Source organism: Coregonus clupeaformis, chromosome 23, assembly GCF_020615455.1.
Source record: "Coregonus clupeaformis isolate EN_2021a chromosome 23, ASM2061545v1, whole genome shotgun sequence".
NCBI classification, from domain to species: Eukaryota; Metazoa; Chordata; class Actinopteri; order Salmoniformes; family Salmonidae; genus Coregonus; species Coregonus clupeaformis.
This window is the reverse complement of record NC_059214.1, coordinates 39965129-39991930: the sequence shown is the minus strand read 5'-3', so window position 1 is coordinate 39991930 and position 26802 is coordinate 39965129. Positions and strand designations below refer to the sequence as shown.

At 45.8% G+C, this 26802-nt stretch overlaps 1 protein-coding gene across 3 annotated transcripts in view; it reads left to right on the top strand.

The window, feature by feature from the left end:
• The window catches only part of zmp:0000000936 (interleukin-1 receptor type 1), a 39973-nt gene that overhangs the window by 11807 nt on the left and 1364 nt on the right, over positions 1-26802 (top strand). For 2 of the 3 annotated variants that reach the window (XM_041844651.2, XM_041844650.2), the window contains exons 2-9: positions 11755-11832; positions 12477-12729; positions 13823-14006; positions 18521-18704; positions 18812-18874; positions 19677-19809; positions 23822-23973; positions 25584-25727. In XM_041844651.2, the coding sequence (XP_041700585.2) occupies positions 11757-11832; positions 12477-12729; positions 13823-14006; positions 18521-18704; positions 18812-18874; positions 19677-19809; positions 23822-23973; positions 25584-25727 (1189 nt within the window). In that variant the 5' untranslated portion in view covers positions 11755-11756. The remainder of the gene's footprint in view (positions 1-11754; positions 11833-12476; positions 12730-13822; positions 14007-18520; positions 18705-18811; positions 18875-19676; positions 19810-23821; positions 23974-25583; positions 25728-26802) is intronic. The other variant, XM_041844653.2, reaches the window with a different exon arrangement.

Sequence of the window (26802 nt, the reverse complement as noted above, 5' to 3'; positions counted from 1 at the left end):
CTGCTACAGGTTTCACTTTATCTGGCGCATCAGCCTGGGGCATATCCATCTGACCAAGCCAGGATAGCGCTGGTGATTTCGCTACTTAAAGGAAAAGTGCTGGATTGGGCCACGGCAGTCTGGGAAGGAGGTGAGGCCGTGGCGCTTCCCTACTCCACCTTCCTTGCTCGGTTCTGGGCGGTGTTTGATCATCCTATGGAGGGAAAGGACGGGGGTGAGCATCTCCTCCAGCTACAACAGGGAGAGGGGCCCGCGTCCGAGAATGCTCTGAGCTTTCGCACGTGGCGGTGTCTTCCGGCTGGAATGAGCGTGCTCTGCGCACGGCCTTCAGGAGAGGCTTACGGGAGGACATCAAGACGGAACTCGCATGTTGGGACGACGAGATGGACCTTGATACCCTCATTGCCACGTCCATTCATCTTGACAACATGTTGACAGACAGATGGTGTTCCCAACACCTCCCGGAGCCTCGACACTCACCCCATCTGAGCTATGGAAGCCGCCCTGTCTCCGAGTCCTCACCCATGGAGCTGGGCAGCACCCCATACACCACCACGGACCACAGATCTTCTGGCGGCTCCCAATCTAGGCGGTATGACTCCCGTCGCCGCTCCTTGAGTGTTACATCATCTCCTATCACAAAACCATTGTTTTTAGTTCCCATAACGGTGACTGGTTATTCCTTCTCTTCACTTTCCACGGCAATGATAGATTCCGGATCAGTGGGGAACCTTATCGATAGGGAGCTGGTCTCTGAATGGGGGTTGCCCACCGTGCCACTGCCTTCTCCGCTACAGGTCACCTTGCTGGACAATAAACCATTTGGATCAGGCACCATTACGCACGTCACTCTCACCATCACCATTCCCACACTACCGGAGCACCACGAGGAGCTGTCATTCCACATCGTCACGTCACCCCTTCACCGGCTCAGACTACACAACCCCACCATCAATTGGATCACCAAGAGGATCACAGCCTGGTCCACCTCATGACGGAAGACCTGCCTGCCGGTGGTTTGTTGTTCCACGTCAGTGGAGAATCTGGATTCCGCCCTCCAGCCCAACAGTCCACGTGAGTACGCAGATCTCGCCGATGTCTTCTCTTCATCAAAGGCTATGTGTCTCCCTCGGCACAGGCCCTGGGACAGCGCCATTGACCTGCTGGAGGGACAACACCCCCCGAAGAGTCGCATTTATTCCCTTTCCATGGCGGAGACTGAGGCCATGGAGAAGTATGTGGCGGAGACCCTGAAACAGGGGTTCATCAGACGCTCTACCTCTCCTGAGGTGTCGTACCGGCTGCTCCTTCCCCCTCACTACCGTGTCTCACCTACTTTTCAAGTGTCTCTCCTCAGGCCGGTGGTTCCTGGTCCTCTGGCCGATGCCATCCCCCGGGGTACGCCGCCTTCGCCCCTGGACATTGACGGGAGTCCGGCGTATGCTGTGAGGGACCTGCTGGTCTCCAGGTTCCGTGGGGGACGGCTCCGTTACCTGGTGGACTGGGAGGGGTATGGCCCTGAGGAGGGGAGCTGGGTTCCGGCTGGGGACGTTCTGGACCCCAACCTTAGTCGGGACTTCCACTGTCGCCGCCCTGACCGGCCCGCTCCTCGTCCTCTGGGTCGTCCTCATGGTTGATGACGTCCTGCGGCGGGAGCCGCGCGTCCGGGGGTGGGGGTACTGTCACGTCTCCTCCCGTTGCTCCCTTCCGGCGCTCTGATTCGCCGGTCTACTGAGCCACCGGTCTGAGTGCACCACCCCGGCAACACAGGAATGGAAACCCAACGCACCCTAATCACCTCCAGCGCACCTGCACCTCATCTCATCACCACCACTTAGCCCTGAACTGTTCAGTCATTGTTGTGTGTAATTCTTAGCGTTGTGTTGTTTACTCGCGCCTTGTTATTCTCTTTCTCATTGTTAAGTAAACCTTTACCTTGTTGCGTCCTGCCTCTTCATATCCTCAGTACTTGTCACAGTCACATCCCACTGGGCATAGGCGTCAGTTCAACATCATGTTTCTGCCATCGTCTCTTATAACCAAAAAGAGCTTCTGGATATCAGGACAGTGATTACTCACCTCGTATTGGACGAAGATTTTTTCTTCAACGAGTCGAATGCGAAGGATATCCTACAGACACCTGACAAGTCCCAAATCCCTGTCATTCGCAGGAGAAAGAGACGGAGATATCGTGGACGTAGGTCAGGGTGCCTTGTAAGGATCCGACGGCGAGCGAGTAAACTGCCTCTTCCATCAATCCTATTAGCCAATGAAAATAAATTAGATGACCTACGATTACGGTTATCCTATCAACGGGACATAAAAAACTGTAATATCTTATGTTTCACCGAGTCGTGGCTGAACGACGACATGGACAACATACAGCTGACGGGATATACGCTACATCGGCAGGATAGAACGGCTGACTCCGGTAAGACAAGGGGTGGCGGTCTGTGTATATTTGTAAACAACAGCTGGTGCACAAAATCAAATACTAAGGAAGTCTCAAGGTTTTGCTCGCCTGAGGTATCTTATGATAAGCTGTAGACCACACTATTTACCAAGACAGTTTTCATCTATATTTTTCATAGCTGTATTTTTACCACCACAAACCAATGCTGGCATTAAAATTGCACTCAATGAGCTGTATAAGGCCATAAGTAAACAGGAAAACGCTCATCCAGAGGCAGCGCTCCTAGTGGCCGAGGACTTTAATGCAGGGAAACTCAAATCCGTTCTACCTAATTTCTACCAGCATGTTAAATGTGCAACCAGAGGAAAAAAAAAACTCTAGACCACCTTTACTCCACACACAGAGACGCATACAAAGCTCTCCCTCGCCCTCCATTTGGCAAATCTGACCATAACTCTATCGTCCTGATTCCTGCTTATAAGAAAAAACTAAAGCAGGAAGCACCAGTGACTCGGCTAATAAAAAAGTGGTCAGATGACGCAGATGCTAAGCTACAGGACTGTTTTGCTAGAACAGACTGGAACATGTTCCGGGATTCTTCAGATAGCATTGAGGAGTACACCACATCAGTCACTGGCTTCATCAATAAGTGCATCGATGACGTCGTCCCCACAGTGACCGTACGTACATACCCTAACCAGAAGCCATGGATTACAGGCAACATCCGCACTGAGCTAAAGGGTAGAGCTGCCGCTTTCAAGGAGCGGGACTCTAACCCGGATGCTTATAAGAAATCCCGCTATGCCCTCCGACGAACCATCAAACAGGCAAAGAGCCAATACAGGACTAAGATTGAATCGTACTACACCGGCTCTGACGCTCGTCGGATGTGGCAGGGCTTGAAAACGATTACAGAATACAAAGGGAAGCACAGCCGCGAGCTGCCCAGTGACACAAGCCTACCAGACGAGCTAAAGAGAGCACCAGCTGTTCCGGATGACTATGTGATCACGCTCTCCGTAGCCGATGTGAGTAAGACTTTTAAGCAGGTCAACATTCACAAGGCCGCAGGGCAAGACGGATTACCAGGACGTGTACTCTGAGCATGTGCTGACCAATTGGCAAGTGTCTTCACTGACATTTTCAACATGTCCCTGACTGAGTCTGTAATACCAACATGTTTCAAGCAGACCACCATAGACCCCGTGCCCAAGGACACTAAGATAACCTGCCTAAATGACTACCGACCCGTAGCACTGACGTCTGTAGCCATGAAGTTCTTTGAAAGGCTGGTCATGGCTCACATCAACACCATTATCCCAGAAACCCTAGACCCACTCCAATTTGCATACCGCCCCAACAGATCCACAGATGATGCAATCTCTATTGCACTCCACACTGCCCTTTCCCACCTGGACAAGAGGAACACCTACGTGATAATGCTATTCATTGACTACAGCTCAGCGTTCAACACCATAGTGCCCTCAAAGCTCATCACTAAGCTAAGGATCCTGGGACTAAACACCTCCCTCTGCAACTGGATCCTGGACTTCCTGACGGGCCGCCCCCAGGTGGTAAGGGTTGGTAACAACACATCTGCCACACTGATCCTCAACACGGGGGCCCCTCAGGGGTGCGTGCTCAGTCCCCTCCTGTACTACCTGTTCACCCATGACTGCATGGCCAGGCACGACTCCAACACCATCATTAAGTTTGCTGACGACACAACAGTGGTAAGCCTGATCACCGACAACGAGAAGAGCCTATAGGGTGGAGGTCAGAGACCTGGCCGTGTGGTGCCAGGATAACAACCTCTCCCTCAACGTGACCAAGACAAAGGAGATGATTGTGGACTACAGGAAAAAAAAGAGGACTGAGCACGCCCCCATTCTCATCGACGGGGCTGTAGTGGAACAGGTTGAGAGCTTCAAGTTCCTTGGTGTCCACATCACCAACAAACTATCATGGTCCAAACACACCAAGACAGTCGTGAAGAGGGCACGACAAAGCCTATTCCCCCTCAGGAGACTGAAAAGATTTGGCATGGGTCCTCAGATCCTCAAAATGTTCTACAGCTGCACCATCGAGAGCATCTTGACTGGTTGCATCACCGCCTGGTATGGCAACTGCTCGGCCTCCGACCGCAAGGCACTACAGAGGGTAGTGCGTATGGCCCAGTACATCACTGGGGCCAAGCTTCCTGCCATCCAGTACCTCTATACCAGGCGGTGTCAGAGGAAGGCCCTCAAAATTGTCAAAGACTCCAGCCACCCTAGTCATAGACTGTTCTCTCTGCTATCGCACGGCAAGCAGTACCGGAGTGCCAAGTCTAGGTCCAAATGGCTTCTCAACAGCTTCTACCCCCAAGCCATAAGACTCCTGAACAGCTAATCATGGCTACCTGGACTATTTGCACTGCCCCCCCCCACCCCCACCCCATGTTTTTACGCTGCTGCTACTCTGTTAATGATTTATGCATAGTCACTTTAACTCTACCCACATGTACATATTACCTCAACTACCTCAACTAGCCGGTGCCCCAGCACATTGACTCTGCACCGGTACCCCCCTGTATATAGCCTCCCTACTGTTATTTTATTTTACTTTTGCTCTTTTTTTCTCAACACTTTTTTGTTGTTGTTGTTTTATTTAACTTTTTTATAAAAAATGAAATGCATTGTTGGTTAAGGGCTGTGTCACGGATTCTGCCGACGCTGCTCCTCCTCCTTGCTCGGGCAGGCTTCGGCGTTCGTCGTCCCCGGAGTACTAGCTACCACCGTTAGATGTTTCGATGTTTGATTGGTTTGGTCTGTCTGTTGCACCTGTGTCCGTTTGTGTCTGATTATGTGTCCTATACGTTTCCTGCTTTGTGTTTGTGAGTTTGTGTGTTATTGTCCGCCTGTCCGTTGGTGCTGCGTGTTTTTCTCTGATTTATTGTTTTGTAGTTTACGCAGTTTGCGTAATCGCTCGCCTCTGTTTTGTGTCGAGGCCGTTATTTGTATTTGCCTAGTTTTGACTAGTAAAGTCTGTTGGACTAAGCTTCTGTGTCCTGCGCCTGACTCCTACACCACATCTACATCAGCCCATGACAGAATAACACACCCCTATGGAGTCAGCAGGAGCAGCGGCGGCACCCAAGTCGCTGGAGGAACGGATCAGCGATCAGGACACCATGATCCGGCAACTTGGGGCCGCCATGAACGAGGTGTCTAACACTCTGCGCCGTTTGGTCACCGGAGAGGTGCCCACACCTCCGCACACCTTACCATCACCATCGGCCAGTCCTCCTCTCCCAGCACCGGAACCCAGTGGTATTCGGCTCTCGCTCCCGAGGGCATATGATGGTACCGCAGCCGGGTGTCAGGGGTTCCTCCTGCAGGTGGAACTCTACCTGGCCACCATACACCCGGCGCCCTCGGGATACGAGAGCGTCTCCGCCCTCATCTCCTGTCTCTCCGGCAAGGCGTTGGAGTGGGCCAACGCCGAATGGAGGGGAATAGACGCCGCCACCATCACCTACTCTGAGTTCTCCCGCCGCTTCAGGGCAGTGTTCGACCATCCACCTGAGGGGAAGGCGGCGGGGGAGCGTCTGTTCCACCTCCGACAGGGGAAGAGGAGTGCACAGGATTTCGCCCTGTAGTTCCGGACTCTAGCGGCGGATGCGGGGTGGAATGAGAGGGCCCTCATCGACCACTATCGATGCAGCCTACGTGAGGACGTTCGTCGTGAGCTGGCCTGCAGGGACACCAACCTATCTTTCGACCAGTTGGTGGACATGTCCATCCGTCTCGACACCCTGCTGGCTACCCGCGGACGTCCCGAATGGGGGTCGTTCATTCCATCCTCCAGCGCCTCCGAGCCGATTCCTATGGAGCTCGGGGGTGCTGGCGCTAGAGAGAGGAGGAGAGAGAACCCGAGGGGGGCCGTCCCCTGCACCAACTGTGGCCGTGGAGGGCACACTGCGGCTAGGTGCTGGGGAGGGTCTCCTGGGAGAGGGGACAACAGGTCATGCACTTGGGAGTCATTTCAGGTGAGTAGGCGCCCCACTTACCCAGAGCTCTCTGTTGTTCACCTATGTATACCTGTGAGATTTCCACAGGTGGCACCTCATTCCCAGCATAAGGCGCTAGTAGATTCAGGCGCAGCTGGGAATTTTGTGGATCGTAAATTTTGTTCTAGGTTAGGAATTCCCCTCCGGCCGGTGGAAGTCCCCTTCCCTGTCTATGCCCTAGACAGCCGGCCGCTGGGGTCGGGGTTGATTAGAGAAGTCACAGCACCACTTAAGATGACTATGCAGGGGGGTCATGAGGAGACCATTCAGTTATATCTGATCGACTCTCCTGCGTATCCCGTGGTGCTGGGGCTTCCCTGGTTAATCGCCCATGATCCTACCATTTCGTGGCCACAGAGAGCTCTTATGGAGTGGTCTGCCCAGTGTGTGGGGAGATGTCTAGGTGTTTCCGTAGGGGCGACCTCGGTGGAGAGTCCAAACCAGGTGCCCGCAATGCACATTCCCCCTGAGTATGAGGATTTGGCACTCGTGTTCTGTAAATCGAGGGCGACGCAGTTGCCCCCTCATAGACAGGGGGACTATGCGATAAACCTCCAGGCAGGAGCAGCGCTTCCGCGGAGCCATGTGTATCCTCTGTCTCAAGAGGAGAAAAGGGCTATGGAGACTTACATAGCCGAATCTCTGAGACAAGGATACATACGGCCCTCCACTTCCCCTGCGTCCTCGAGCTTCTTTTTGTGAAGAAAAAGGATGGAGGGTTGCGCCCGTGCATTGATTACCGTAGTCTCAATCAGATCACTGTGAAATACAGTTATCCACTCCCTCTGATTGCGACTATGACGGAATCATTGCACGGAGCGCGTTTCTTCACAAAACTGGACCTCAGGAGCGCGTACAACTTGGTGCGCATTAGGGAGGGCGATGAATGGAAGACAGCATTTAGTACCACCTCGGGTCATTACGAGTATCTCGTCATGCCATACGGGTTGATGAATGCTCCTTCAGTCTTCCAATCCTTCGTGGATGAGATCTTCCGGGACATGCAGGGGCAGGGTGTGGTCGTGTACATTGATGACATTCTTGTGTACTCTTCTACCCGAGCCGAGCATGTAGCTCTGGTGCGCCGAGTGTTGAGGAGGCTGTTGGAGCACGACCTGTATGTCAAGGCAGAGAAATGTCTGTTTTTCCAGGAGTTGGTCTCCTTTTTGGGTTATCAGTTGTCCGCGTCAGGGGTAAAGATGGAGGTTGACCGTGTGTCAGCCGTGCGTAATTGGCAAACCCCAACCACGGTTAAAGAGGTGCAGCAGTTTTTGGGTTTTGCCAATTACTACCGGAGGTTTATCCGGGGTTTTGGACAGGTGGCAGCTCCCATAACGTCTCTTTTGAAGGTGGGTCCGGTGCGGTTGCAGTGGTCAGCTGAGGCGGACAGGGCTTTTGGGAGACTGAAGGACCTGTTTACTTCGGCTCCGGTGCTGGCGCATCCGGATCCCGCTTTATCGTTTCAGGTAGAGGTGGACGCGTCAGAGGCCGGTATTGGGGCCATACTATCGCAACGGTCCGGCACGCCACCTAAACTCCGCCCCTGTGCTTTTTACTCTAAGAAGCTCAGCCCGGCGGAGCGAAATTATGACGTAGGGGACAGGGAGCTGTTAGCCGTGGTACAGGCCCTAAAGGTGTGGAGGCGTTGGCTTGAGGGGGCTCAACACCCTTTCCTCATTTTGACTGACCACCGTAACCTGGAGTACATCCGGGCAGCTAGGAGATTGAACCCTCGTCAGGCGCGGTGGAACATGTTCCTAGCCCGGTTCGTATTTAAAATCACGTACATCCCTGGGTCCCAGAATGGTAAGGCAGACGCTCTGTCCCGGCGGTATGACACAGAGGAGAGGTCCGTTGAGCCCACTCCCATACTGCCGGAGTCTTGTCTGGTGGCACCGGTAGTATGGGAGGTCGATGCGGAAATCGAGCGGGCGTTGCGTACCAACCCTAGTCCTCCACAGTGTCCTGTGGGTCGGACGTACGTTCCGCTCGAGGTTCGGGATCGAATGATTTATTGGGCTCACACGTCACCCTCCTCTGGACATCCAGGTATTGGCCGGACAGTGCACTGTCTTAGCTCTAAGTACTGGTGGCCAACGTTAGCCAGGGATGTGAGGGTTTATGTCTCCTCCTGCTCGGTGTGCGCCCAGTGTAAGGCGCCTAGACACCTGCCCAGGGGAAAGTTACAACCCCTGCCCGTTCCACAACAACCCTGGTCTCACCTCTCGGTGGATTTCGTTACAGACCTTCCCCCCTCGCAGGGGAATACCACTATTTTGGTTGTTGTGGATCGGTTCTCTAAGGCCTGTCGTCTCCTCCCTATGCCGGGTCTCCCTACTGCCCTACAGACCGCTGAGGCACTATTCACCCACGTCTTTCGGCACTACGGGGTACCCGAGGACATAGTGTCTGATCGAGGTCCCCAGTTCACCTCCAGAGTCTGGAGGGCGTTCATGGAGCGTTTGGGGGTCTCAGTGAGCCTTACCTCGGGGTACCACCCGGAGAGCAATGGGCAGGTAGAACGTGTGAACCAGGATGTGGGTAGGTTTCTTAGATCGTACTGCCAGGGCCGGCCGGAGGAGTGGGCGAGGTATGTCCCCTGGGCAGAGATGGCCCAGAACTCTCTCCGCCACTCCTCCACCAACCTAACCCCTTTCCAATGTGTGTTAGGGTACCAGCCGGTTCTGGCACCATGGCACCAGAGCCAGATCGAGGCTCCTGCGGTGGATGAGTGGGTGCGGCGCTCGGAGGAGACGTGGAACGCTGCACACGTCCATCTTTAACGGGCCATCCGTCGACAGAAGGCGAGCGCCGATCTCCACCGCAGTGAGGGCCCGGTGTACGCACCGAGAGATCGAGTCTGGCTCTCGACTCGAAACCTGCCCCTCCGCCTGCCCTGCCGGAAGCTGGGTCGGCGGTTTGTGGGGCCTTTTAAAGTCCTGAGGAGATTGAACGAGGTGTGTTACAGGTTACAACTGCCTATTGATTATAAGAATATTAACCCCTCGTTCCATGTGTCTCTTCTCAGGCCGGTGGTAGCTGGTCCACTCCAGGAAGGTGAGATAGGAGAGACCCCCCCGCCCCCACTGGACATCGAGGGAGCTCCGGCGTACACGGTCCGGACCATCTTGGATTCGAGACGTCGGATGGGGGGTCTCCAGTATCTCGTGGAGTTGGAGGGGTACGGCCCGGAGGAACGGTGCTGGGTGCCTAGGAGGGATATCCTAGATCCATCCCTCCTGACTGAGTTCCACCGTGGTCATCCCACACGCCCTGCTTCGCGTCCTCCTGGTCGTCCCCGAGGCCGGGGTCGGCGCACGGCTAGAGCCGCGCGTCAAGGGGGGGGGTACTGTCACGGATTCTGCCGAGGCTGCTCCTCCTCCTTGCTCGGGCAGGCTTCGGCGTTCGTCATCCCCGGAGTACTAGCTACCACCGTTAGATGTTTCGATGTTTGATTGGTTTGGTCTGTCTGTTGCACCTGTGTCCGTTTGTGTCTGATTATGTGTCCTATAAGTTTCCTGCTTTGTGTTTGTGAATTTGTGTGTTATTGTCCGCCTGTCCGTTGGTGCTGCGTGTTTTTCTCTGATTTATTGTTTTGTAGTTTACGCACAGTTTGCGTAATCGCTCGCCTCTGTTTTGTGTCGAGGCCGTTATTTGTATTTGCCTAGTTTTGACTAGTAAAGTCTGTTGGACTAAGCTTCTGTGTCCTGCGCCTGACTCCTACACCACATCTATATCAGCCCATGACAGGCTGTAAATAAGCATTTCACGGTAATGTCTACACCTGTTGTATTTGGCGCATGTGGCAAATCAAATTTTATTTTATTTGATTTGAACTAGCTTGAATTCAACGTGAAATTTACAAATGTCACCATGTCATTGGATTTATGTTGGTTAAAAGTTGGCAACAAATGTTGTTTTAATTCCTTTACGTTGATTATTTTTTTTTAAATCCAATCAGTTTTCCACGTTGATTCAACGTCGTCACATTACATTTTTTGGTTGAAATGATGTGGAAACAACGTTGATTCAACCCATTTTTGCCCAGTGGGATGTTTCTTTTATTTTATTTGTGGGAATACTTGGGAACAGATTTCGTAAATGAAACTCATTTTTAGCTAAATTCATGTTGATTATTGTTTTGTATATATTTTTTTAACTCAACTTTGGGGGGGACACTCGCGGGCCGCTTTTGGCCGCCTGTTGCCGACCCGTTGGAGTACTTCTTTCAAGGCACAGCTTTATTAATGTAGCATATCGCCAATGGCACATTATCCAGAATAGAGACCATGCTGGTACACAATATAAAGCAAAGATATTGAACAAAACTTCAGAAACTCCTTTAGTTGCAGAATGTACATGTGATATCACTCTCATTACAAGTAGACATAAGTAGTTTGACACCTCATTAGTTGATAACTTAGTTGTTATAACAGCTGGCTTACAGTTATACAGTTAAACACCTCCACTGTGAAGTGTGTCTGTCAGACAGTATGAAATGGCCAGTCAACCAACCATTTCCCCTTAACAAAGAGGCAAGCTTCTATTATAGAAGGGGATTGAAATGTACTATATAGTCATGTAGTGAGTCAATCTAGACCAGCTGGAATCAGGCAGTTAAGCCTTCACAACCCTGACTGACTTCATGACTCTTAGGCCACACAGTATCATCAATCCAGGGCTGGCCAACCCTTCTCCTGGACAGCTACTGGGTATGCAGGCTTTTGCTTTAACCCTGCTATAACACACAATTCAATTAATCAACATCCTATTGAGCAGCTAGTAAAATCAGGTGCAGCCGGGTAGCACTCTAGGGTGGGGGTTGCTGACCCCTGCTGATCATTTTCTCTCTCGGTTTTTGTTATTTTATGTCTTAGCTTTACTCATCCAGTTACCAGCAGAGCCCTGGATATGTCCCCAGTAAGTTAGTCAGCCAGTCTTCCTGTGGTGGACTGGGGAATGTGTCTGGCCCTCTAGGCATGAGGTATTATCCTGCCTGCCTGCCTTACCATGGTGACTCCTGTAGTTAAATATTATTGGTTTTCCGTAAAGGCCTGCCCCAGATTGCCTATGGTGTGTTTGTGTAGGAGATTCAGTTGACAAGTGAGGGATTAAGTGGAAGGTTGGGAAGCGGAATTATACTTTTTTGTGTGTGATCGTTTCACTTTGTGAGGATTTTGAACAGTGTTATGAAGTGTCCTGTTGGATTCTGTTGGTTTGTTTGAGCTTATTGTTCAGTGTTGCTTTGGTAATGAGTGTTCCCTGTGTTCACTGTGTCTCTCTGTTTCAGCTATGGATTGGAGTCAGATGTTTCAGATCTTCCTCTTCTCACTCCTCTGTCTCACTGGCAGCTCCAAGGCTGTAGGAGGTAAGTAGGACACACTTCACCGAAGACTTCCAGTCAGACATTAATCAATCAATCAAGCAATAGTTATGAGGACAGCTTGAAGCACGGTTTGAATTACCCAAACTGGCTCAATTGAATTTAACAGCCCTAACTATAATCTGAAACATGGCCCTTCACTTTGTGATGACTCAACTTTGACCTCTGGTGGGTGTTGATGGAATTAGTATTTGATACAGCAACTGTGCAAATACAGTATCTGTGTGCATGTTTATTGGTGTCCTAAAACAGGGTTTCTCAAACTCGGTCCTGGGGCCCCACCTGGGTGCACGTTTTGGTTTTCGCCCTAGCACTACACGGCTGATTCAAATAACCACCTCATCATCAAGCTTTGATTATTTGAATCAGCTGTGTAGTGCTAGGGCAAAAACCAAAACATGTACCCAGGCGGGGCCCCAGGACCGAGTTTGGGAAACCCTGTTCTAAAAAGTTTTATTTTTGAAGGGACCATCTCTGTACAAAATCTATACTTACATGACACACAGTATAATAATTGCATAATTTACAAAACCACATTCATTTTGTGTGCATCAACATTCTTCAAGGGGGGCCTCAAATAGTCTCTGTGCCGCATGTTTGTCTTCACTCTATGCACTCTTGGTGTACAGAGCTCTGTAAGGACTATGGACGAGAGTTTGAGCGGATCTTTTCAGTCCCGGGCGATGCCGCCATGTTGACCTCCACCCTGTTAGCCCCCAACGTGTTCGACTACCTCAACGTCCCCCATAACATCTCATGGTACAACCAAAGGACTGGGAGAAAGCTGACCAGGGAGACAGGAAGAACTTTGGTGCAGGGGAAGACACTGTGGATGTTTAACATTGAGATGGACGATGCTGGAGACTATGTCTGTGTTGTGAGGTAGGATATATACACTACATGACCAAAAGTGTGTGGACACCTGCTGGTCGAACATCTCATTCCAAAATCATGGGCATTAATATGGAGTTGGTTCCCCCTTTGCTGCTATAACAGCCTCCACTCTTCTGGGAAGGCTTTCCACTAGATGTTGGAACATTTCTGCGGGGACTTGCTTCCATTCAGACACAAGAGCATTAGTGAGGTCGAGCACTGATGTTGGGCGATTAGGCCTGGCTCACAATTGGCGTTCTAATTCATCCCAAAGGTGTTCGATGGGGTTGAGGTCAGGGCTCTGTGCAGGCCAGTCAAGTTCTTCCAAACCGATCTCGACAAACCATTTCTGTATAGACCTCGATTTGTGCACGGGGGAATTGTCTTGCTGAAACAGGAAAGGGCCTTCCCCAAACTGTTGCCATGAAGTTGGAAGCACAGAATTGTCTAGAATGTAATCGTATGCCTTAGCGTTAAGATTTCCCTTCACTGGAACTAAGGGGCCTAGCCCGAACCATGAAAAACACCCTCAGACCATTATTTCTCCAGCCGACTCTTGGCATTGCGCATGGTGATCTTAGGCTTGTGTGCGACTGCTCGGCCATGGAAACCCATTCCTTTAAGCTCCCGACGAACAGTTACTGTGCTGACATTGCTTCCAGAGGCAGTTTGGAACTGGGTAGTGAGTGTTGCAACCGTGGACAGGCGATTTACGCGCTTCAGCGGTCCCGTTCTGTGAGCTTGTGTGGCCTACTATTTCGCAGTTGAGCCGTTGTTGCTCCTAGACGTTTCCACAAACTGACTTGTTGGAAAGGTGGCATCTTATGACGGTGCCTCGTTAAAAGTCACTGAGCTCTTCAGTAAGACCATTCTACTGCCAATGTTTGTCTATGGAGATTGCATGGCGGTGTGCTCAATTTTATACACCTGTCAGCAACGGGTGTGGCTGGAATAGCCAAATCCACTAATTTGAAGGGGTGTCCACAACTTTTGTGTCTGTCTGTCTGTCTGTGTGTGTGTGTGTGTGTGTGTGTGTGTGTATGTGTGTATGTGGTTCCGTAGTACAGTGCTGTAAATCTCGTCTGCTGTCTTGGATGAACAGAACTCCCTCCCAGTGCTACAAGCAGGCTACCTTACTGATTGTGAACCAGACCCACCCAGAAGAATGCGGTCGACCACAGAATAAGGTTGAACAGGTCCTGACCAATACAGCCAGAGCTGTCCTGTCCTGCCCATTGAGTGACCACATCAGGAAAGTGGACAGGTACTCAATCCAGTGGTACAAGGTGAGTCCTATACGGGAAACAGACAGTACAGTGCAAAGGGAGAATGTTGAGAGGGGAACCCTGAGGCCTGAGAGTGATGGAAAACCTGTTTGAACTCTGTCATTCAGTCTGTCTTTCTGTATTCTTCATTTATCTTTAAAACTATAGGAATGTAGGGTGACTACATGTGAGAGAATTTTCCATCAGATATACGCTATTTACATTATTATCATTGTTCTAACACATTTACACTACCAGTCAAAAGTTTGGACACACCTATTCATTCAAGGGTTATTCTTTATTTTAAAAAAAATTCACATTGTAAAATAATAGGGAAGACATCAAAACTATGAAATAACACATATGGAATCAATTAGTAACCGAAAAAGTGTTAAACAAATCAAAATAGATTTTATATTTGAGATTCTTCAAATAGCCACCCTTTGCCTTGATGACAGCTTTGCACACTCTTGGCATTCTCTCAACCAGCTTCATTAGGTAGTCACTGGGAATGCATTTCAATTAACAGGTGTGCCTTCTTAAAAGTTAATTTGTGGACTTTATTTCCTTCTGAATGTGTTTGAGCCAATCAGTTGTGTTGTGCCAAGGTAGGTGGCTATTCAGAAGATAGCCCTATTTGGTAAAAGACCAAGTCCATATTATGGCAAGAACAGCTCAAATAAGCAAAGAGAAACGATAATCCATCATTACTTTAAGACATGAAGGTCAGTCAATACGGAACATTTCAAGAACTTTGAATGCTTCTTCAAGTGCAGTCGCAAAAACTATACAGCGCTATTATGAAACTGGCTCTCATGAGGACCGCCACAGGAATGGAAGACCCAGTTACCTCTGCTGCAGAGGATAAGTTCATTAGAGTTACCAGCCTCAGATATTGCAGCCCAGATAAATGCTTCACAGAGTTCAAGTCACAGACACATCTCAATATCAACTGTTCAGAGGGGACTGTGTGAATCAGGCCTTCATGGTCGAATTGCTGCAAAGAAACAACTACTAAAGGACACCAATAAGAAGAGGAGACCTGGTTGGTCCAAGAAACACGAGCAATGGACATTAGGCCGGTGGAAATGTGTCCTTTGGTCTGGAGTCCAAATTGGAGATTTTTGGTTCTAACCGCTGTGTCTTTGTGAGACGCGGTGTGGGTGAACGGAGGATCTCCGCATGTGTAGTTCCCACCGTAAAGAATGGAGGAGGAGGTGTTATGGTGTGGGGGTGCTTTGCTGGTGACACTGTCTGTGATTTATTTAGAATTCAAGGCACACTTAACCAGCATGGCTACCACAGCATTCTACAGCGGTATGCCATCCCATCTGGTTTGGGCTTAGTGGGACTATCATTTGTTTTTCAACAGGACAATGACCCAACACACCTCCAGGCTGTGTAAGCGTTATTTGACCAAGGAGAGTGATGGAGTGCTGCATCAGATGACCAGGCCTTCACAATCCCCCGACCTCAACCCAATTCAGACGGCAGAGTGAAGGAAAACCAGCCAACAAGTGCTCAGCATATGTGGGAACTCCTTCAAGACTGTTGGAAAAGCATTCCAGGTGAAGCTGGTTGAGAGAATGCCAATAGTGTGCAAAGCTGTCATCAAGGCACAGGGTGGCTATTTGAAGAATTTCAAATATAAAATATATTTTGATTTGTTTAACACTTTTTGGGTTACTACATGATTCTATATATGTTGTTTCATAGTTTTGATGTCTTCACTATTATTCTACAATGAATAGAAAATAGTAAAAATAAAGAAAAACCCTTGAATGAGTAAGTGTGTCCAAACTTTTGACTGGTACTGTACATCGAATTGTTCTCATAGTAGGTACTGTAGGTCTTCTTGTGTAAGACATTATATCTTAACATTGTAATATTGTAATATTTTGTATTACTAGGGTCATTCTTGAATTGCGGTGGCATTTGGGCTTGGCATTTTGGAGAAAATAATTAGTGAATTTTTATTGATTTTAAAATGTTTAAATGTATTTGGGTACATCTTCCCATTCTAAATCAACTAATATGGCAGCGTAATGACTTAAAATGTTTTTATCATTATGATAACTTTGTGCCAACAGTACCACTAATGATGGTAACACCAATGACACATTTTTGGTTATTGAGGATTTTCTTAAATGGAGGCCACAGATGCTCAAATCTAAGGTCATTAAGCCTTTGAAAAAAGTATTTTCTATTTGATATGATTAATAATTTTGCTCACAATTAAATGTCCCTTCTTTGAAATTGAGTAACACCAATGACACATTGCATTTAGACACCAAATGTTCTATGCAATCCTCAAATTTATGACATACTAAAAGGGTGTGATTAGCTAATAATTTTCTTTAATATAACAGTTTGCCACTGGAGGGAATGCTCAAGGTCCTTTATGTGCTGCATATCTTTGTAATGAGGGATTTTCAAGGTGTTAACACCAATGACATAAAACTTAGGGACACACATTATACTAGTAAATAAAAAGGCTTTTAATAGCCTTTGTTTTTATTGATCTATACAATATATGAAAAACCTTTGTTCAATTTCTAGAATTCAAAATAATAGACAGATACAGTTGAAGTCTGAAGTTTACATACACTTAGGTTTGAGTCATTAAAACTCGTTTTTCAACCACTCCACACATTTCTTGTTAAAAAACTATAGTTTTGGCAAGTCGGTTAGGACATTTACTTTGTGCATGACACAAGTAATTTTTCCAACAATTGTTTACAGACAGATTATTTCACTTATAATTCACTGTATCACAATTCCAGTGGGTCAGAAGTTTACATACACTAAGTTGACTGTGCCTTTAAACAGCTTGGAAAATTCCAGAAAATGATGTCATGGCTTTAGAAGTTTCTGATAGGCTAATTGACATAATTTGAGTCAATTGGAGGTGTACCTGTGGATGTATATCAAGGCCTACCTTCAAACTCAGTGCCTCTTTGCTTGACATCATGGGAAAATCAAAATAAATCAGCCAAGACCTCAGAAAATAAATTGTAGACCTCCACAAGTCTGGTTCATCCTTGGGAGCAATTTCCAAATGCCTGAAGGTACCACGTTCATCTGTACAAATAATAGTGCTCAAGTATAAACACCATGAGACCACGCAGCTGTCATACCGCTCAGGAAGGAGACGCATTCTGTCTCCTAGAGATTAACGTACTTTCGTGCGAAAAGTGCAAATCAATCCCAGAACAACAGCAAAGGACCTTGTGAAAATGTTGGAGGAAACAGGTACAAAACTATCTATATCCACAGTAAAACAAGTCCTATATCGACATAACCTGAAAGGCCGCTCAGCAAGGAAGAAGCCACTGCTCCAAAACCGCCATAAAAAAGCCAGACTACGGTTTGCAACTGCACATGCGGACAAAGATCGTACTTTTTGGAGAAATGTCCTCTGGTCTGATGAAACAAAAATAGAACTGTTTGGCCATAATGACCATCGTTATGTTTGGAGGAAAAAGGGGGATGCTTGCAAGCCGAAGAACACCATCCCAACCGTGAAGCACGGGGGTGGCAGCATCATGCTGTGGGGGTGCTTTGCTGCAGGAGGGACTGGTGCACTTCACAAAATAGATGGCATCATGAGGAAGGAAAATGATGTGGATATATTGAAGCAACATCTCAAGACATCAGTCAGGAAGTTAAAGCTTGGTTGCAAATGGGTCTTCCAAATGGACAATGACCCCAAGCATACTTCCAAAGTTGTGGCAAAATGGCTTAAGGACAACAAAGTCAAGGTATTGGAGTGGCCATCACAAAGCCCTGACCTCAATCGTATAGAAAATGTGTGGGCAGAACTGAAAAAGCGTGTGCGAGCAAGAAGGCCTACAAACCTGACTCAGTTACACCAGCTCTGTCAGGAGGAATGGGCCAAAATTCACACAACTTATTGTGGGAAACTTGTGGAAGGCTACCCGAAACGTTTGACCCAAGTTAAACAATTTAAAGGCAATGCTACCAAATACTAATTGAGTGTATGTAAACTTCTGACCCACTGGGAATGTGATGAAATAAATAAAAGCTGAAATAAATAATTCTCTCTACTATTATTCTGACATTTCACATTCTTAAAATAAAGTGGTGATCCTAATTGATCTAGGACAGGGACTTTTTTACTAGGATTAAATGTCAGGAATTGTTAAAAACTGAGCTTAAATGTATTTGGCTAAGGTGTATGTAAACTTCCGACTTCAACTGTATCGCTAAATCCCCAAAACATGTCACTACAAATCACTACTGGGACAAACCAATTTGCTTACCTTACCCTAAGTACTTTAAACAATGCATAAACAAAGTTTTGCAGTATAAAGCACTTGCATTGTGGTTTATCATTGATGAATAGTTCAATATAAACAAAAACATGTATGATGTGTAACTATTTGTAATTTTAAAGTGTTTTTCATGGTTGCAAATGCATGGGACGCAAATGCCAACGTAATTCAAGAAAGACCCACTAGCCATATTCCATTTCCGTTACCTTTCAGTGGGCATTTCTACTTTAAACCTTTCAGGGATGCGAACGCATTGTGAAAGATGACCCATTGTGGGACAGGTTTACCACTGTCAGTGATGGTCAGAAACTCTCAGTATATCCGGTCAGCCCTGAGGACCATGGGTTCTACACCTGCACCATGACCTTTGACCTGGAAGGGCTCAGCGGCAGGATTTCAGAGACCTTTGAGGGTACGGTGAAAAGTGAGTACTGTTCGCACAGCTTGGAAGTGGTTGTTTTCAATAGGGTCAGGTGACTGCATATTTCGCTGTCTGTTTATGATGTTTATGAATCATTGTCATAATTTCAGAGGAGTATTGCCTTGTCCCCAAAGTGGTTGAACCTGCTAATGAGATCATCAAAGCAGATTTGGGTAAGACACTATAGAACATATACTGTGTGTGTTCGTGTGTGTGTGTGTGTGTGTTCGTGTGTGTGTATGTATGTGTATGGTATGTGTGTGCATGCTCCAACTATATCTGTATGACTTCTAAGTATCAGAATCACCTTTATTCGACAAGCACATTTACACATACTCAGAATTGTACTTGATGATATGGTGCTGCTAGTGATAGACAACATTTAGAGACAGAATACAGACAACGGAGTTTAAACAACGTTTACATACATTACACTGATTGTACAAAACATTAGGAACACCTTGCCCTCAGGACAGCCTCAATTCGTCAGGGCATGGACTCTACAAGATGTTGAAAGTGTTCCACAGGGATGCTGGCCCATGTTGACTCCAATGCTTTCCACAGTTGTGTCAAGTTGGCTGGATGTCCTTTGGGTGGTGGACCATTCTTGATACACACGGGAAACTGTTGAGCATGAAAAACCCAGCAGAGTTGTAGTTCTTGTCATACTCAAACCGGTGTGCCTGGAACCTACTATGATACCCCGTTCAAAGGCACTTACATATTTTGTCTTGCCCATTCACCCTCTGAATGGCACACATACACAATCCATGTCTCAATTGTCTCAAGGCTTAAACAGTGGATTTAACAGGTGACATCAATAAGGGATCATAGCTTTCACCTGGTCAGTCTGTCATTGAAAGAGCAGGTGTTCTTAATGTTTTGTACACTCAGTGGATATGCAACTAGTTGGGACCTTTTGTACACATTATTTGATGTATGAACTTTATAAATAATTCAATGTTTGCCCCCTAGGCTCTTCCTTCAGTAAGATGTGTCGGGTGTTTGTGCTGAGTGTGGGGGGACAATGCGGGGATGTGATTTGGAGCGCTGAAGATGACTTTATTCCCGAAGATGTCTCAAAGCGCGTCTTTCAGGAACCACAAAGGTAGGTTGAGACAGCAGCATCACAACACACTGTAATACTTCTATATACCTGTATTCTGTGTCATCCAGATGGATGTTCTACTGTATAGTATCCAAACTGTTGGTATCGTATCAAGGATATACCATTAAGATTAAGATGGGATCCATATCCCTGAATACAACGTTTTTCCTTTGAATGGAACTTCACAAACAGTCAATAGCTAGATTTCCATTCAATTAGTGACAGATTTATGAAATATAAAAACATCTGCATAACAACAATATGCACATTTTCCCACCATAGGTGTGTTTCCATCAAACTGACTTGTGAATATGTGAAATGGGTTTCCATCGCATTTTCAACTCTACAGATCAACTGTTGCGATAAATAGCAAATTTGCCCAATCTGGTTTTGGCACATGCTCTCTAGACAACAGTTTGCTGATAAAGTAGACAGGTTATATAATGAGATATAAATAATAGTAATATAATTTTATTTGATAATTGGCAACCAAGCACCGATCATCATAACAGCATTCAAATAATAGCCTACCCTCGATATTTAGTCTTTGGAAATGTACATGATCGCCGTGCACTTAAAGGCCCAGTGCAATCAAAAATGTGATTTTCCAGTTTTTTAAATATATATTTTCACACTATGAGGTTGGCATAATACTTAGAAATTGTGAAAATTATGATAATGCCCCTTTAGTGTAAGAGCTGTTTGAAAAGACCACCTGAAATGTCAGCCTGTTTTGGGTTAATAGACCAATAAGAAAGAGTTGCAAAACCTCTCTGTCAATAACAGCTAGTTTTCCCCTCCCCACTCAGACCACTCCCACACAGTTCTGGCAAAAGTATTGCTTGAGAAATTGCTCTTTGGTAAGGGACGGACCGAAATGTACCGAAATGTTACAGTACCTGGAGGAAAATGGGGGAGTGTCATGCTTTTTCAATTTCAGTCAAGGGGAGGGTTTAGCTTTTTTTTTTTTAACTAGTCCAGGGGAGGGTCATGTAATTGATGACATTTCAATATTTCTCAGTGTTTTAGAATGAGTTGCTTATTAGGCTATATATCGATGTGTGCCCGATGTCACCCCTCATCTCTGATTCTTCACTGGGCGCACAATATCAAGTGCGCCTATAGGCTATTTAGTGTGGTCTCAATCAAATGATCCATAGCCTATAGGCTACAAAGTGCACAGAGCAAAGTTATATTCTTAAGATAGCTGCTGGGATGGTGTAAATAAAACAAGGCTGCATTACACACTGCAATGGATATTCCAACCCTGAGCCCGGCCTGCTTTGCTCTTGCTGATCAAAAACGTTTTTGTGTGCTGCTTACCCCAATGGCTGTGCTGTGTAGGGCTACGGTGGCAGTTCAGGAGGAGAGTCAAAGGTTATTTCCAAAAATAATTTTGATTAGGCCTATTCTAAAAAATGCCCTAACTTGCGCGTGGACTAGTCTATGTTCTGTTCAGTTCAGTTTGAGAAGGAGAGCGCGAAGATGAGAAGGAGGACCGGAGGTCAATTTTGATAACTTGCTACAACTATAATTGATTGAATTAAAAACAATGTTTTTTTCCCATGGTGTATTTATCAAAGTTATTGACCTCACAATATGCCAGATTCGAGTAATTGACATTTTGGTGCCAAAACTTGAAGCAGCAGCCGCGGCACAATCAATTGGAAAATGACAGATCATGGTGCTGAAAGTAGGCAAATTTGAGTAGGCATAATTAATTTCAACTGTCTTAATTTTAAGAAATAAGAGGTTGGCCTACCTGTTTGACAGACGATATTAGGTTATAGGCTGCTATATCCATAGATTTGTTGGTCAATTCCTCCACCCACCATGCACTCTTTAAATAGCCTACCTATGTGTCAGTGAAGGGTTGTTAAATTAAAACCCTATGTGTCAGTGAAGGGTTGTTAAATTAAAACCAAGACTCAATTGAGGGGGGTATGAGAAGGTATGCCATAGGTCTACCTTTTATTAAAGAAAATGACAAAAAGCTCAGGCCTACCACTTGTTAGCTTAAGATTTTGAAGAAAATAAAGCGGATCCAATTATATAGTGATCTATAACAGCGCTTAGGTCCGCGATGTCATATGCTAGAAACAAGCTGTAAAATACCCGGGAAAGACGTGACTCCGATGCATATGGGGATATCAATGTTTCTTTGAAATTCAGAGGCTGACTTTGCTTGGGAAGTAATCTAATTCTGTCACTATCAATTATTTAAGCTATTCACTTTCTGTACAATAGAAGATGTTTAAACACAGACAGCTTTTAGGGAAACACTCTCCTTGGGTTAAGGCACGGAAGAAGAGTAGCCAGCAGTTAAATCTTACATTTTTCTCCATCGGTAGGCCTACTCTGTCTCAGATTTAATTATGACAGACAAAATGAGAAAAAAAATCCAGAAAATCACATTGTAGGATTTTTAATGAATTTATTTGCAAATTATGGTGGAAAATAAGTATTTGGTCACCTACAAACAAGCAAGATATCTGGCTCTCACAGACCTGTAACTTCTTCTTTAAGAGGCTCCTCTGTCCTCCACTCGTTACCTGTATTATTATTTTTTCTCAATTTGTCTGTCATAGTTGACGTGTACCTATGATGAAAATTACAGGCCTCTCTCATCTTTTTAAGTGGGAGAACTTGCACAATTGGTGGCTGACTAAATACTTTTTTCCCCCACTGTATGCTTAGTTTAATACACTGAAAACAAACTTTAAGATACCAAAAATAATTTAGTCCAATCAATGTTGCTAAATATCATGTGGCTGTCCATGGGACTGATTTCTGTGTGTGTGTGTGTGTGTTTGCGCTTGCAAGTAAAACTTTTTTTTTTTTTTTACTCACCCTACTTGTAGACTATGCCATCCTCCTCTCTTTTATGTTGGCAAAACAGTCTATGGCTCTGTCATACAGTACTGTACACTTTGAGTTTTTGTTGTCATAGCCTACCTAACTTCCTCGCATGGGCAACAATGAACCAGCTAAGTTAGCTAGCTAGTTAACGTGAGCCTACTAGGCTACATATAGAACTTTAATCGTCTCAGGCCAGTGGCACAACATATACATTTATGGTTAGATCAGAATCGCCGTCATAATCATTGGCCTGTACAGAGAATTAAGTCAAAACCACAAGACCAAATCCCCATCTCCACCCATGGCTTATTTAGCAAGCTAGCTACTGCAGGACATCAAAACAAACAGAAAAGTTTTGCTTAGGAAGTGATTTGATTGGTGTGAAGCCAAATCCAAACTAACCTCCCTTGGGGGCGTTTTGCTGCACCAGGACAACCCACAGTTGAGCTCAGCTCAACGCTGATTGCTACTTATTATTATTATTATTATTTTTTAGCAAGGGAGGCCAAATGCTTGCTGGAATCAATCAATCGAATGCTACAGCGGGAACATGTTATACTCTTTTGGTCCAGGCAGCATCAGATACATGGGCTACACATACTGAGACAGAGGCGCGCGTTTCCCTCGCTTGGATGATTTCTCCAGTGAGATTCAGCCCCTTGCGAATTGACAGAAAATTATAAAAACACAGAGACAAAAGATAAATAATGTATAATTTGATTTTTTTCATTGGTCAAATATTTGGGGAAGCATGGCTTCCCTTGGCATCCGTGAATACACACCACTGCTTTCCATGCTTTTCCACACTGTGGTGGTAGGCCTACAACATAACATATCCTTGTGTGATTCCAAGTTTACTTCCATATGATTGTTATTATATAAATATTAGCGCATAATCGGTTTCCACCGCCCTTTCTCGCATAATTAATTTTACAGACAAAACGATCCCACCATGTCAAATGAAAAAATTGTCTGTCGACATTTATGAATTTGAATCGACTTTGATTTCATGTTTACATCAGCCCTGTTGTGACTTTTTTTTTATGCGTCATGAAATGGTTGGATGGGAACTGGGTTTATGTCAATTCAATTAAGGCCATGTTTTGATTCTTTGTTCACCGGTGGAAATTGTTTTACATCTTCCCCCAACCAGTGAGTGGAGAGGAGAAGAGAAGAACGGTGTGTGGATGGCGCGTCAGTTGAATTTCTTGGTGGTGGAAGAGGAAGACTTTTACATTAACTACACGTGTCACGCCTGGAGCGACAGAGGCATTTATTCAGCCTACTTCACACTCCACCCTACAGGTTAGCCCAGCGGTCACCAACCATTTGAGTCAAGATCACTTTCTGAGTCAAAATGCAATCTAAGATCTAACTCTCAGTTTTTTTTGGAACATGATTTAAAAAACGTAAGTCTATGCAACATTAACCTATTAAAAACAGTACTGTACCAATGAGGTTTGTGCAGTAGGCTATAGGCCCAATACATTATCTCTGCATATTGGCTTTGCTTGAATTGCCCTGCCAATGCATTGTTTTTTAATTATATTAAAACATTTGAGGTAGGCTATAATCACACCGGTAATAGATCAGTTGTTGTATTACTTGTGAGGCACAGCTGAATGAGCATACATTTAAATAATTTGCTTTTTATTTTAATTTGACTGGGCTGATGGTGCTTGCATCTGATGGTCAGTCTCAGCTGAGGGAGAGCAGCAAACTCCGCCACTGACACTGACTAAAAGGGGACACCGTCTTCCAGCAGATAGCGAAATTCGAATCGCACCGCATTATTTCTGCCTCATGCACAAATTCATGTTGTTGCTCTTATGAACAGAGAAAGTGAAATATTCCTCCATATTAAAAAATACCCTAATAATAACAACGCAAGCCTATCGATACACTTTCCTACTCATTCATTACAGCTGCAGTGCTGGTTGTAGCGCTAGTGGAAGTAGGAAGAATGCGCATTTTATGGCTTATAAAAGTGTTGAATAAAAACTGTTGACCAGTGGAAGCTGCTGAGGGGCAGTGGTGGAAAATGTACTCAATTCTCATACTTGAGTAAAAGTGAAGATACCTTAATAGAAAATGACTCAAGTGAAAGTGAAAGTCACCCAGTAAAATACTACTTGAGTAAAAGTCTAAAAGTATTTGGTTTTAAATATACTTAAATTCCAAAAGTAAATGTAGTTGCTAATATATACTTAAGTATCAAAAGTAAAAGTAAAAGTACAAATAATAACAAATTCCTTATATTAAGCAAACCGGATAGCCAGGGTCACACTCCAACACTCAGACATAAAAACAGCAGCTCTTTGTTGTATTTGTTGACAGTCTCTCTCTAGTCATGGTTTTAAACGTTTTCAAATCTCACAGTATCAATTTTGCTTCAGCTTTCTTTTACGCCTGCTACGTAACTGCAGACATGATAATCTGAGCATGCACTTGATTTGCTCTCTTGGCCGCTAGGAAGGCAGATTTTTCTAGTCTACCTTCAGACACATGAAATGGGAATACTTGGCCTACCCAGCGCGCAGGGCCGCTGAATCATGTGCACCTACCGCCAACAGCGCGAGACCAATAAATAAAAATAGGAACACAAGGCTTTTCGTTGGGTTTTTTACAAAAATGCTTGGCGATTGACTAGGAATGCCTTGGAGATGGTTGGTGACCACTGGGTTAGACAATACTGCCTGGAAGACAACATAAAGGTGTTCAAAAAGAGAAGAATCACATATTCTCCTGTCCCTTTACCCTTGTTTTGATAGTGTAATATATTAGATAACAACTTTGCAAACTAACCACAAAAAAATAAAAGTTTTAGAATTAAACTAGTCACCTTGACTTTGGGTAAAAAACGGTAGCAAAAAGAATACATTTTAAATGCTATCTTCTTGACTTTTTCTGCACAGATCCAAACTACCTGCTCCCTATTGGGGTACTACTGACCAGTCTGGTATTGATGTTTACTGTTAGTGTTGTCATTTACCATCGCTTCAAGATCGACATAGTGCTGTCGTTCAGGAGGATGTTCCCGTTTCTCTACACAAACACAGGTACGTAATGAGAGACGCTGTATTGTAAAAGCACACTCATGGAAACATTCACAAAAACATGCCTGAGCACACTCACGCAGGCATGAATGCACACACACATACACACACACACACACACACACACACACACACACACACACACACACACACACACACACACACACACACACACACACACACACACACACACACACACACACACACACACACACACACACACACACACACTATCTGCAGACTCATTGCACACTGTAGTGGCTTCCAATTCTAAATTAGCCACTGCCCTAGCAATAGTTGATTAAGTTTCAACGCATCTTTTATTCCTTTGTTCTCCTTTAGAATCAGGGTTCCGTAGTTTGCCACAGGTCTTCATTCATAACTAAATTAAACTTTCAAGAACAATGCAATGCCTTTTGTACCTCAGTGTGTTATGGGTAAAGGATAATATGAAATGTTGTTAGTGGTGTAGCCTCCAACCAGTGCTAGGACTTCCCCCCCTAGCTTCCCAAACTACCTCCCCATATCGACTTTTGCTTCCCAGTAGAGTGGGCAGGTTCAAGCTGTCAATCATGGCTCAGGTAAATAAGTAACCATAATATGGGAAGCTCATCTAAATAATAATGCATATCCTTCTAATTAATCATAAATTATAACTTCTTTAAAGGGCCTTTTGGCTCCTACACATACTGTGCATTCACACAACGGAAACAACTCGCACTAACATAAACGTACATTCCGACACCAGATTACAGACAGAAATGCACATAAAGTATATCAACAACCTCCCAGGCCCACACTCAAACCCACACACACGCACGTTGCATTGCTTGTTTCCCACTCCCCACAAGTAAAATCAGCAACAAGTGTAGCGAGGTACTGTAGCACATCCCACAGCTATGCAAGCACAGTATTTTCCATGACTCAGAGGAAAGAGAGAGATGCAGTTTTCTACGAGGCACTGAAAAGTAACTATGGTGTCAGACATAACCAAGCCTCCTCCGTTACGCAGTGCTGTGGAGGCTTTTGCTCTAGCCCAGCACTAACACACCTGTTGTTTTTTACCCTCTTCTGCATT